Source organism: Triticum aestivum, chromosome 5A, assembly GCF_018294505.1.
Source record: "Triticum aestivum cultivar Chinese Spring chromosome 5A, IWGSC CS RefSeq v2.1, whole genome shotgun sequence".
NCBI lineage: Eukaryota > Viridiplantae > Streptophyta > Magnoliopsida > Poales > Poaceae > Triticum > Triticum aestivum.
The window spans coordinates 535647915-535660747 of record NC_057806.1 but is presented as its reverse complement, the minus strand read 5'-3'; the positions used below and the strand labels follow the sequence as shown (position 1 = coordinate 535660747).

At 46.2% G+C, this 12833-nt stretch overlaps 1 protein-coding gene across 1 annotated transcript; it reads left to right on the top strand.

The window, feature by feature from the left end:
* Positions 1-5396: 5396 nt before the first annotated feature.
* LOC123107517 (pectin acetylesterase 3) lies at positions 5397-10076 on the top strand. Its single transcript, XM_044529499.1, has 11 exons — positions 5397-5694; positions 5805-5866; positions 6492-6823; positions 8136-8218; positions 8315-8444; positions 8543-8831; positions 8938-9052; positions 9172-9249; positions 9373-9478; positions 9575-9720; positions 9808-10076. The coding sequence occupies exons 3-11, from the start codon at positions 6640-6642 to the stop codon at positions 9835-9837; spliced, it is 1161 nt and encodes a 386-aa protein (XP_044385434.1). The 5' UTR covers positions 5397-5694; positions 5805-5866; positions 6492-6639; the 3' UTR covers positions 9838-10076.
* The last annotated feature ends 2757 nt before the right edge of the window (positions 10077-12833 follow it).

The following is a 12833-nucleotide window of genomic DNA, read 5'->3' as shown; positions in this document are numbered from 1 at the left end:
AAAAGATGAGGCTTTGACTTTCTTTAAAAACTATAAAGCTGAGGCAGAGAACCAACTTGATCGAAAAATTAAGCGGCTTAGGTCCGATCGTGGTGGAGAGTATTTTTCCAATGAATTTGATCTGTTTTGTGCGGAACATGGTATAATCCACGAGAGGACGCCTCCCTACTCACCCCAGTCAAATGAGGTAGCCGAAAGAAAGAACCGAACTCTAACTGATATGGTTAACACCATGTTAGACACTCCGGGTCTATCCAAGGAATGGTGGGGGGAGGCGCTAATGACTGCGTGTCATGTCCTAAACCAAGTTCCCACAAAGCATAAGACCATGACTCCATTTGAGGAATGGGAAAGGAAAAGGTTGAAACTCTCTTACCTACGTACTTGGGGTTGTTTGGTGAAAGTCAATATACCAATTCCCAAGAAGCGCAAGCTTGGACCAAAAACCGTGGATTGTGTTCATCTGGGCTATGCTTTTCATAGCATCGGCTATAGATTTTTGATAATAAAATTTGAGGTATCCGACATGCATGTTGGTACGATTATGGAATCAAATGATGCAACTTTCTTTGAGGACATATTTCCTATGAAGGATATGTCGAGTTCATCAAATCAGGATATACCTACTCCATCTAGTGAGGAATTCACTGTAATTCATGAACCCATCATTGCGATGGAACACGTTGAGAATCCTGTTGAGGGTAACAATGGAACTCCTGTGAGGAGTAAGAGACAGAGGACTGCAAAGTCTTTTGGTGATGATTTCATTGTGTACCTCGTGGATGACACACCCAGGACTACTTCAGAAGCCTATGCATCTCCTGATGCTGACTACTGGAAGGAAGCTGTACGTAGCGAGATGGATTCCATCTTAGCTAACGGTACCTGGGAGATCACTGACCGTCCTTATGGGTGCAAACCTGTAGGATGTAAGTGGGTGTTCAAGAAGAAGCTTAGACCTGATGGTACGATTGAAAAGTACAAGGCATGGCTTGTGGCTAAGGGTTATACCCAGAAAGAAGGTGAAGACTTCTTTGAAACTTACTCACCCGTGGCTAGACTGACCATAATTCGGGTGCTACTATCACTGGCTGCCTCACATGGTCTTCTCGTTCATCAAATGGACGTTAAGACGGCTTTCCTCAATGGAGAGTTGAAGGAGGAAATTTACATGGATCAGCCAGATGGTTTTGTAGTACCTGGTCAGGAAGGAAAGGTGTGCAAGTTATTAAAGTCTTTATATGGCCTTAAACAAGCTCCTAAGGAGTGGCATGAGAAGTTTGAAAGAACATTAACTACTGCCGGCTTTGTAGTAAACGATGGTGACAAGTGCATGTACTATCGCTATGGTGGGGGCGAAGGAGTTATTCTTTGTCTGTATGTCGACAACATATTGATCTTTGGAACCAAACTTGATTTAATCAAGGAGGTTAAGGATTTCTTATCTCGCTGTTTTGAGATGAAGGATCTAGGAGTAGCTGATGTTATCTTAAACATCAAGCTGTTGAGAGATGAGAATGGTGGGACCACACTGCTTCAGTCTCATTATGTGGAAAAGGTCTTGAGTCGTTTTGGGTATAGCGACTGCACGCCTTCTTCAACTCCATATGATGCTAGTGTGTTGCTTCGAAAGAATCGACGGATTGCTAGATATCAACTGAGGTATTCTCAGATTATTGGCTCGCTTATGTATTTGGCGAGTGCCACGAGGCCTGACATCTCTTTTGCTGTGAGCAAGCTGAGTCGGTTTGTGTCAAAACCGGGAGATGATCATTGGCATGCGCTTGAGAGAGTTATGCGCTATTTGAAAGGCACCGCGAGCTATGGGATTCACTACACCGGGTATCCAAGGATACTTGAGGGTTATAGTGACTCAAACTGGATATCTGATACTGATGAGATTAAGGCCACAAGTGGTTATGTTTTTACACTTGGTGGTGGCGCTGTTTCCTGGAAGTCTTGCAAGCAGACCATCTTAACGAGGTCAACTATGGAAGCAGAACTCATAGCATTAGACACTGCCACTGTTGAAGCAGAGTGGCTTCGTGAACTCTTGATGGACTTACCTATGGTTGAAAAACCAATACCCCCTATCCTGATGAACTGCGATAATCAAAATGTGATCGTCAAGATAAACAGTTCTAAAGACAATATGAAGTCCTCAAGGCATGTGAAGAGGAGACTAAAATCTGTCAGAAAATTGAAGAACTCCGGAGTTATTACGTTGGATTATATCCAAAATCGAAAAACTTGGCAGATCCCTTCACAAAGGGTCTATCACGTAATGTGATAGATAATGCATTGATGGAGATGGGTTTGAGACCCACTGCATGAGTTGTCCATAGTGGTAACCCACTCTATGTGATCGGAGATCCCGTGAAGTAGAAGTGGAAGACAAGCTATTGGTCAGCTGGGAGGAGAGTATCCCTATATTAATTATCTCACTCCGTGAAGATGCAATACTCTCCTGATCTGCATGGCAGGTTGATACTTATCTTAATGTGTTCCAAGTGGCTTATTCGGGTAAGCAGAGATGTTGTCCTGCAGAACATCTTCTGAGGAACACACCTATATGAATTTGACTGTTAATGTCGCAGTCTGTGAGAATTGGGTGTTCTCTAATAAATTCATGAAAGGCCCTGGAGTATGACGTATACGCTCCACCCGCGGGGAAGCTTTGCGGCAGCCCAGTATCGGTCAAGAATTTGTGTGAAACTAGTTTCACAGAAAACTTGTAGTTCAAGGCATAGTCCACTATTCAAGTTGTGATCTAGTGTAGCATAAATTTCTAAGTGGAAGTTCAACTTCACAGTCTCCACTAAGCACCGATATATAAAACAATGTTTTGGAACTAAATGATGAGATGTGCCAATGAGACTTTGTGGGGGATTGTTGGAATTTTGGTAGTAGGCCTTTGGCCCAAAGCCCAACTAAAATTTTGAAATTCTCTTAGCCCATTCATGCACACATGTGAGTGGAGTGAGTGAGGCTAAAGTTTAGTCCCACCTCGGAAGTTGAGAGAGAGTTGCACCTCTTTATAAGGTGAGCTCTTCTACCACTTGTATGAGCATGAGAAGAGGAGACCTACACGCGCGCTCCTCCTCCTCGCTCGCCTCGCCACGCCATGACGCGCCGCGGGTTGCAGGATTGAGCCGAGCCGAGGACAGAGCTATGCACGTTGTCTATATTTTTGCTGCATGGGAAAATTAATGAGTCATTAATTAATAATTAACGGACACGTTAATTACTGAACCGTTTTCGATTCTTTTGGATCGTGACGACTCGGACGTCTACTCCCACGACCTACCCGGCCCGCACTATATAGTCAGGCAGACGTCTACCCTAGCCGCAGCCGCTTCCTATGGTTTCTCACCACCGTTTCAGATCATTGCGCCGCCAAGCAAGTCTTCTCCATCCCTCCTTCCGGCGTGCACCGCGAGAAGGGACAGCAGGTCTCCGGAACCCCGCCTCTCGTGATCCTGTACGGGAGAGGGGCGATCAGGTTTTTGGGGAGCGCACTCGCGCGACTGCTGGCAGCGACGACTTCGCGAACGACGACTTCTTCCCCGACCTCGGCAACCTCGTCCTCGATGACATGGGCGACAACGTCAACGCCGGCGGTGCTGCACCCGCTGCACCGTATGTGATTCTATCCTTCGTGTTCGAGATCGTAGTAGAATTCATGCTTCTAGTATGTGCCCTAGATGTGATATGTTCATCTGCTATGCTAGTTCGCATGATTAGTTTAATCTCTGCTGATGTGGTCATGATTTATCTTCTATTTATTCGAATTAAATCTCGTAGTAATTTGTTCATATTTCCAACAAAACAAGACACCGTGCCACGACTTGCAGACGGCTAGGAACCGACCGGCGGACTTGGCAGAAAGGTGGAGGAGGATAATATGTGGTTCTGTCTCACGGCAACTCTGCCTCACGGCTTTTACAGACACGTTTGGGATCCATCATGTGGTTCTGTCTTGTCTTAGCTTAGGGTTTCCTTTCTCGATCGGCGGCAGGGTTTCGTGAAGGCCTATCTCACCCGTCGTTACGTTTCATATATAGGCCACACGCGACGTATGTGAACAGGATTGACCCAATTCGTGACCAAAACAAAAACTAGTCTGTTTTACTCTGGGTATTAGGTTTGTGTCTAGTCAAAAATTTTAAAGTTGAGTTACTTATCTTAGAACGGAGAGAGTATGAAACTACATTTCATAACAAATCTAATAATATTGATTTGGCATCGTGAATGTTGATATTTTTGTCTATAAATTTGATCAAAGTAAAGATACTTTGACTTCAGATAAAACTAATATGCAAACTAAAAAAGACCGAAGAAAGTTCAAGAATGACCCTAGCAGCATGCCCCCCATAGCATCGATCTTGCACCAAAACTTACTAGATTTTTTTTAATTAGCTTATTAGGCCTTGTACAATGGGAGGTGCTTGGAGAGGTGCTTAGAAAAATAAACCGTGTTTTCCTGAAGCACCGGTGTCTATTTCTACAAGAGAGATGCTTAGTTAAGCGTCTACCATATACAAATAAGCACCGGTGCTTAAGGAAAGCCTGGTTTATTTCTCTAAGCACATTCCCTAAGTACCTCTCATTATACAAGGAAAGCCTTACTGGTTGACATGTGCATGCGTCTTATGACAAAAAGGATACAAATTCTAAATAATTAAGGTGATCCTCACTGAGTAATATGCCACTATGCCACCTCAACACATAACAACTACGTATAAGAAAATGTTCACCTCAACATGAAACTTGCATGGAAAAATGCTTAGTTGCATGTTCCTGTGGCTCGGATGAGTATAATTATTTATATCACAGCAACTATAAACAATTCGTTGTTCCCATTAATAAAATATCTTTTTTTTTCTTCGCTCTTCCAGAACCGGTACAGAAATTGGTGTCTTTTCTACTTTGTTTACGTTAGTGACTGAGGGGTTTCCGGGAAGGCCTACTCATTTCTCTTATGCTACTTGTAGTTTGATAAATATTTTTAAATTGTATACAATAATGAAATGAAATAAGTCTTACATATTTCTAGTTTTATACTTATCATACCATCAACCCAAATATTTATTTGGATGAACATTGTGGCGTCCATTTTGGTTTGGTTGTTGAATGCTCTGCTCTCCATCTTTCAATTTGTAGCTCATAGGTTATCAAACACAATAAGTGTCGCGCTAAGGGCGCTCGCTTGCGCTACCTACCTCATCACTTTTTACTGTACTAGCGAGAGAAAAACACTCTTCAACAACGAACGGTAGGGCGAGCGATGGGCCATGCCATGTGGGCAGAAGGGGCTGGTGAGGGCATGTTTGTTTTATTCTGGCTCTTGTCTCGCTTGCACCGGTGTACGCGTCTTCCTTTCCCTAGATGCCGCCATCCTCTGTCTGTTTCTCCTCTTCTCACGCAACCTCTCCTCTCCCCCGCCAGCTCTACGATTCCTCCTTCCATCCTCACCGTCGCCGTCTCCCTCTCTTCACCCAGAGCTCCGTTTTCTCACTGTTGTAGTCGCAGGCATATCCATCACAGGGAGGAGTGGAAGTTGCCGCTCTCGCAACTGCTTAGCCCAGAGAAGCTCGCTCGCCAGGAGGAGCGGCATGCCGTTTTCCTCGCATATGCCAGGCTGTTCGTTCACAGCCTTCAAATTGCTCCGACGAAACGGAGCATCAAACTGAGGTGAGATCACCTCTCCGTGCCTTTCCATAGTGGTGCTTGACCGCTGATCATCTAGGATTTTTTTTTGCCCGTAGAAATTGTTAAGAACTCAGCATACTTCCCTCTTGCAGCAGAGGCCAAGAATTTGCTCTTCAGTTTCCTAAGGCTGGTCACAATGGGAAGGAACTTAGGAGTAACATCACACACTTCAATACAACTTTGCTTATGTGGCACATATTTAATGAAGAGAGAGGTGCTTGTGGTAACTAGCTAAGTTACCGGAACATCACACACTCCAAGAAACAATGAGTCTATAACCTAATAAATACATCGTTGCATGACACTACATAGATGTTCCTACCCACTATGGAGGTAGTAACATAGTCTAGGGAAGTGTGTAAGTTACTAGCTTATGTTCTTGCCCATTGTGACCAGCCTAACAAACATAGTACCCAAAGGGTATAGATGTTTATTCCTTTTTTTTGTCAATCACTGATTTATGTGCATACATTTACTGCAGATCCTGCAAATGGGGTTAAACGAAAGATTGAGAAGGTGAAGAGCATACTAAATTCTCACCATCTCCACTTTCTAGTACGAGACATATATCTTGGAGCTCCCCTTCTTGAAATTTTGTGCTGAAAAAATTGGCACATATACAGAAGGAAATGTAAGCAGAATTGTAGCTAGGCCCCGAGGCGGTGTGCCATGACATTCATTCTCTGCCAGATCTCCACGTAGTAGTAGGCAGGTATACATTGGACGCACGCATGCACGCGATCGCTGCATTTAATACCTACCTATTTTTCCTTGACCAGGTTGATTTCTTCATGCGGTGTTTGGATACAATATCAATATAGTATATATGCACTTGTAACTGCTCAATCATCAATTAATTCGAGTGGCATATATATTTCTGGGTGCCAGGGAGAGAGTCGTGAGCATCCATTTCCATAGGTGAAGCACATGGAGGAGAAGATCGGGATGACCAAGCTTTGGGCTCTTTTTCTTGTGGTTTTCGTCCTCCTCCGAAACGCGCAGGCGGCGGCCGACGGGAACAAGAGCCGTGGTGGTATGAGGCGCCTTGCCGGGGCGCCAGGCGTACCAGTGCCTATGACCCTCCTCACGTCCGCCGTCGCCATGGGAGCCGGTATGTACATGTACATACGATTATAACAATTTTGAGTTAACCTTTAGTACTTTTTGATCATGTCAAAATTGTCCAAACATCACCGGTTTGGAGGGGTTTTAGACCTCGGTGGAAATTCTATGTCGTCATGATTGTCCGTTAGATATCATGCATGTTTGCTGGCCCAGGGATTGGTGAGTGCTAGAACACGCATGTCTTAGCTGTTCCTTTTCAAACACACGTACGTGTACGTCTAGTGACCTCAAACAGAAAGACATATAAGCAGCAAATATTCGGATTTTGTAACTCTTTTTTCAAGCAAGTGTGGCAAGAGCTGTCATTGCATAAAAAAATAAACAAAAATTGCCAAGCCAATTATTTACAAAAAAAGGAAATCAGGTGAAAACCAGCACCACAGACCCAACCTTCTCGATTTTCATATACCTTACGTGGAAAATCTACTTTCAACATTTTGATTTGCAAAAATTGCACCAGATTAAAATTCAAGTGGTTCAGGCAGTTTCTGCACTCTGTCTCTATCTATTTATATCTATATATACCATATAAAAACGCCCAAAGGGGTAGACGTGCACAACAGATCTCTAGCACATATCCTACGAAATATGAACGTGCAATGTGCCATTAATATCCCCACAGGTAATGATATCTTGTGTTCAATTGCACACGATTACTACTGTTTAATTTGTTGGATCCTTACAAATTCACATTTAATTGCACATTAACTACCACAATATTCTCCCTAAGAAAACTACTATCAAATCATTTAAATTTGTACAGTATTCTATATGAAATCCTGCAAATTCAACACTTATCAGGCATTTCTTATGCTGCTCAATGATATTAGATCTTGCAATCTTCCAAACAACCTAATAGTTTCCTTGATTCTTACGACTATTTTTTTAGAACAGACGCAGGCGCTCATACATATGTGCATACACTTACCCCTATGTACACATACACCCTATGCCTATGAGCACCTCTGAGGGACTGAGCCGGCATATCATCTTGAGATTTACGAGTCTGGAACGGCACAATCCGTGACCACAGCTTGTGTCATGTCTTCTGTGCCCTGCATGATTTTGATAAATTTATATAAATGCCATAGGTAATTAAGTTTACAATGTTTTCATAACTTGGTCAGTTTCTTATTTTTTTCCGTACCTGGTCATTTTCTTGTTAGGCTGCTAATTTTCTCGGAACAAGGGCGGACGATCTGTTGGATTGACACGTTATTTATAAAATAAAAAACAAATTATACGTGTGGCTAGTATGATCCATAAGTAACTGCACCATATATGTAAATGATGTGCAGTGTGCTTGGATGGGACGCCGCCGGCTTACCACATGGATCCGGGCTCCGGTGCAGGGAAGAACCGTTGGATCATCCACCTACAGGTACATACTCTACATATATAAAGACATGCATGTTGTGTCTGAGCATATGTGATGCATTTCACCAAATCAACCGATGGACCAACATGCTGCACGCAGGGAGGCTCATGGTGCGAGAGCGTGGGGTCGTGCCTGTACCGCAAGGCGAGCAGCCTCGGCTCATCGAATCTAATGAACAAGCAGATCTACTTCGGCGGCATCTTGAGCTCCAGCCCCCTCGACAACCCTGGTTCGTGCATATTCCCTCCTCCGTTTCAAAATATTTGAAGTTTTAGGTTTATTCTAAGTCAAACTTACTATGTGTGTGTGTGCCCCATGCATTATCAGATTTCTACAGCTGGAACCAGGTGGTGATCCGCTACTGCGACGGCGCGTCTTTCGCCGGCGAAGGCTATGACGCGGGCTCGGGGCTCTTTTTCCGGGGCCAGCGCATATGGAACGCCGCCATCCAGCACCTCCTCGCCATGGGGATGTCCTCCGCGGATCAGGTGCTGCTGACGGGAAGCTCGGCCGGGGCCCTGGCGGTGGTGCTGCACTGCGACCAGTTCGGCGCCGTCTTCGCCGGCCGGGGCACCACTGTCAAGTGCCTCGCCGACGCAGGATTCTTCCTCGACGCGTACGTAGTACACATCCATGCAGAACTTACTACCATCCAATGTGAATATTGAAGTGCATCGGTCTATCATTGTATGTTCACCCGGCATATATATACATGCATGCAGCGTCAACGTCGCTGGGTGGCATACCTTGAGATACTACTTCGGAGGCGTCGTAGCCACGCATGGGGTGGCTCAGAACCTGCCCAGGAGTTGCACCAGTCATCTCGACGCCACCTCGGTGCGTAACGTGAATACACTATACATAGCGCTCATTTCATTTGTATCCATGCACATGCATCCTAGGCGTTGAATTCTCTAATATGAACTCATCAAGAGCTCATGTGCACATGCATGCAGTGCTTCTTCCCGCAGAATGTAATCGGCGGCATAAATACCCCAATCTTCGTGCTGAATGCAGCCTACGATACCTGGCAGGTAGGAAGCTATCTATGTATAGACCTGATATCATCCAAGCCTAGGCCTTTTTGTTGTGTGTGTTGTGTTGACAATGTTTGTCCACACACCCATACTGACACTAAAATAGCAAATGCAATTCAGATTCGGGAAAGCCTGGCCCCGGACGGAGCCGACCCCGGCCGCGCCTGGCGAGCCTGCAAGTCCAGTCGTTTAGCCTGCAACGCATTCCAAATGAACTTCTTGCAAGGTATGCAGGCATATACATATACATGGATTAATTTAGCAACGTACAAAACAAACGATGATTCGAATTCTGAGTATCAATCTATACCTATGAGTGCAGCTTTCAGGGACCAGATGGTGGGCACCGTGCTAGGCGTCTCCCGTTCCAGGAGGAACGGGTTCTTCATAAACTCGTGCTTCACTCACGACCAGTCCGAGTACCTGGCCACTTGGAATGCATATGGCTCTCCTTCTATTCAAAACAAGGTACCTATTAGCCATGACTTGAATTTTGAAGTTTCATCATCATCGCTTCACCTCATGTTTTTGTGTTGTTCTTGCGTGCGTGCACAGGCGATCTGGAAATCTGTGGGTGACTGGTAATTTGGCCGGGCTGAAGTGAGGGCCATCGACTGCGCCTACCCCTGCGACAACACATGCCATCACGAGATGTGAGGACCAACTGATTTGATGAAAAAAAGGGGGAAATATACAGCTAGCAGAGTGATTACTTTTTAGTGAGTTTGTGTCCTGTAATATTATTTTGTCGCGTGTACTTTCTTATGTCAACTCGTTCCAGACTAGATAAATATGCATATCAATTGAAGCAGGTGAAATCATCACTGTACCAGCAGATCAGCCTGCATATCCTGCAAAGACTTGTCAAGGTTAAGAAACTACAACCAATGAGCTAGCACTAATTACATTATATATACAGGACGCCACCGCAGCACCTGTACTTTTGTCATCCCATAGGGTCGACCTTTATTTTTTTTAGAAAAGGAGGATGACCCTCGGCCTCTGCATCTAGGCGATGCATACGGTCACTTTATTAATTATTCTCACAAGACCTTACAAAATCATACAAAAGTCAGACTAAAGCTGCCGTCTAAGCAACAAACTGTCGCTATACCTATCCAATTGATGAAGGGGCGCAGATAGGCTGGACCTAATACCAAACAGACATCGCAGCCAAGCCTAACATCTAAGACCTGAGACCCCAACCTAGCCTCTTGCCGGGTCTGGGGCACACACTGGTTCGGCGTGCTCTCAGAGGCCGCCGCCGCCAACTGCCACCGCTCCATCTTCAGAACTGTACTGATGCATCAACCTTGCTCGGTCTAGCTATCGTCGACGCCACCACGGCGCCAAACGGCACCTCCTCCCTACGCAAACAGCTGAGCACATCGCGGTCGCCACTGATACACCTCAGCCCCATGCTGTTAGGTATCACCAGCCGACGCAGCTTGAAGTCCTTGGAAGATCTGTCGTGCGTAGCACCTGCCGACCAGGCATGACAAAGAGTAGCACCTGTCAGTCAGGCATGACTTGACATCACCACCGAAGCTCCGTGCAAGACGAAACCGCTCCACCTCCTGCCTCTGACTTCCAATGCTGCTCCGCAAACGATGCTCCCAAGAGAGAAACGACACCGCGGTGCCGCCATCGTCAGATCTGGAACACCAGAACCTAGGGTTTCCCCCGGAGCAGCACGAGTGGGTCGACGGTAGTTACACGACATTGCCTCAATCAAGGTGTTGGGGAACGTAGCAATAATTCAAAAATTTCCTACGTGTCACCAAGATCAATCTAGGAGATACTAGCAACGAGAGAGAGGGAGTGCACCTTCATACCCTTGAAGATCGCTAAGCGGAAGCGTTACAAGAACGCAGTTGGTGGAGTCGTACACGCAGCGATTCAGATCGTGGCCGATTCCGATCTAAGCGCCGAACAACGGCGCCTCCGCGTTCAACACACGTACAGCCCGGGGACGTCTCCCGCACCTTGATCCAGCAAGGAGAGAGGGAGAGGTTGGGGAAGACTCCGTCCAGCAGCAGCACGACGGCGTGGTGATGGTGGAGGAGCGTGGCACGCCAGCAGGGCTTCGCCAAGCACTGCAAGAGACGAGGAGAGGGAGAGGGGTAGGGCTGCGCCAAGAGGGAGAGAGACTCGTGTGTTGGGCAGCCCCAAAACCCCCACTATTTATAGGAGGAGGGGAGGAGGGTGCGCCCCCTCTAGGGTTCCCACCCCTAGGGGGGCAGCCCTAGATGGGATGGAGGGGGGCGGCTAAGATGGGGAGAGGGGGGCCGCGCCCTAGGGCGGGCCTTAGGCCCATCTGCGCCTAGGGTTTCCCCCCTTCTCCTCCTAGCTGCGCCTTGGGCCCTCGTGGGAGGCGCACCAGCCCACTCAGGGGCTGGTCCCTTCCCACTCTTGGCCCATGCAAGTCTCCGGGGCTGGTGGCCCCTCCCGGTGGACCCTCGGAACCCTCCTGTGGTCCCGGTACATTACCGGTGACGCCCAAAACACTTCCGGTGGTCAAAACCTCACTTCCTATATATTATGCTTTACCTTCGGACCATTCCAGAACTCCTCGTGACGTCCGGGATCTCATCCGGGACTCCGAACAACATTTGGTAACCACGTACAAACTTTCCCTATAACCCTAGCATCATCGAACCTTAAGTGTGTAGACCCTACGGGTTCGGGAATCATGCAGACATGACCGAGACAACTCTCCGGCCAATAACCAACAGCAGGATCTGGATACCCATGTTGGCTCCCACATGTTCCACAATGATCTCATCGGATGAACCACAATGTCGAGGATTCAAGCAATCCCATATACAATTCCCTTTGTCAATCGGTATGTTACTTGCCTGAGATTCGATCGTCGGTATCCCAATACCTCGTTCAATCTCGTTACCGGCAAGTCACTTTACTCGTTTCGTAATGCATGATCCCGTGACCAACTACTTAGTCACAATGAGCTCATTATGATGATGCATTACCGAGTGGGCCCAGAGATACCTCTTCGTCATACGGAGTGACAAATCCCAGTCTCGATTCGTGCCAACCCAACAGACACTTTCGGAGATACCTGTAGTGCACCTTTATAGCCACCCAGTTACGTTGTGGCGTTTGGTGCACCCAAAGCATTCCTACGGTATCCGGGAGTTGCACAATCTCATGGTCTAAGGAAATGATATTTGACATTAGAAAAGCTTTAGCAAACGAACTACACGATCTTGTGCTACGCTTAAGATTGGGTCTTGTCCATCACATCATTCTCCTAATGATGTGATCCCGTTATCAATGACATCCAATGTCCATGGTCATGAAACCATGACCATCTATTGATCAACGAGCTAGTCAACTAGAGGCTTACTAGGGACAGGTTCTGGTCTATGTATTCACACATGTATTACGGTTTCCGGTTAATACAATTATAGCATGAACAATAGACAATTATCATGAACAAGGAAATACAATAATAACCATTTTATTATTGCCTCTAGGGCATATTTCCAACAGTCTCCCACTTGCACTGGAGTCAATAATCTAGTTCACATCACTACGTGATTGTAATGAATCCAACACCT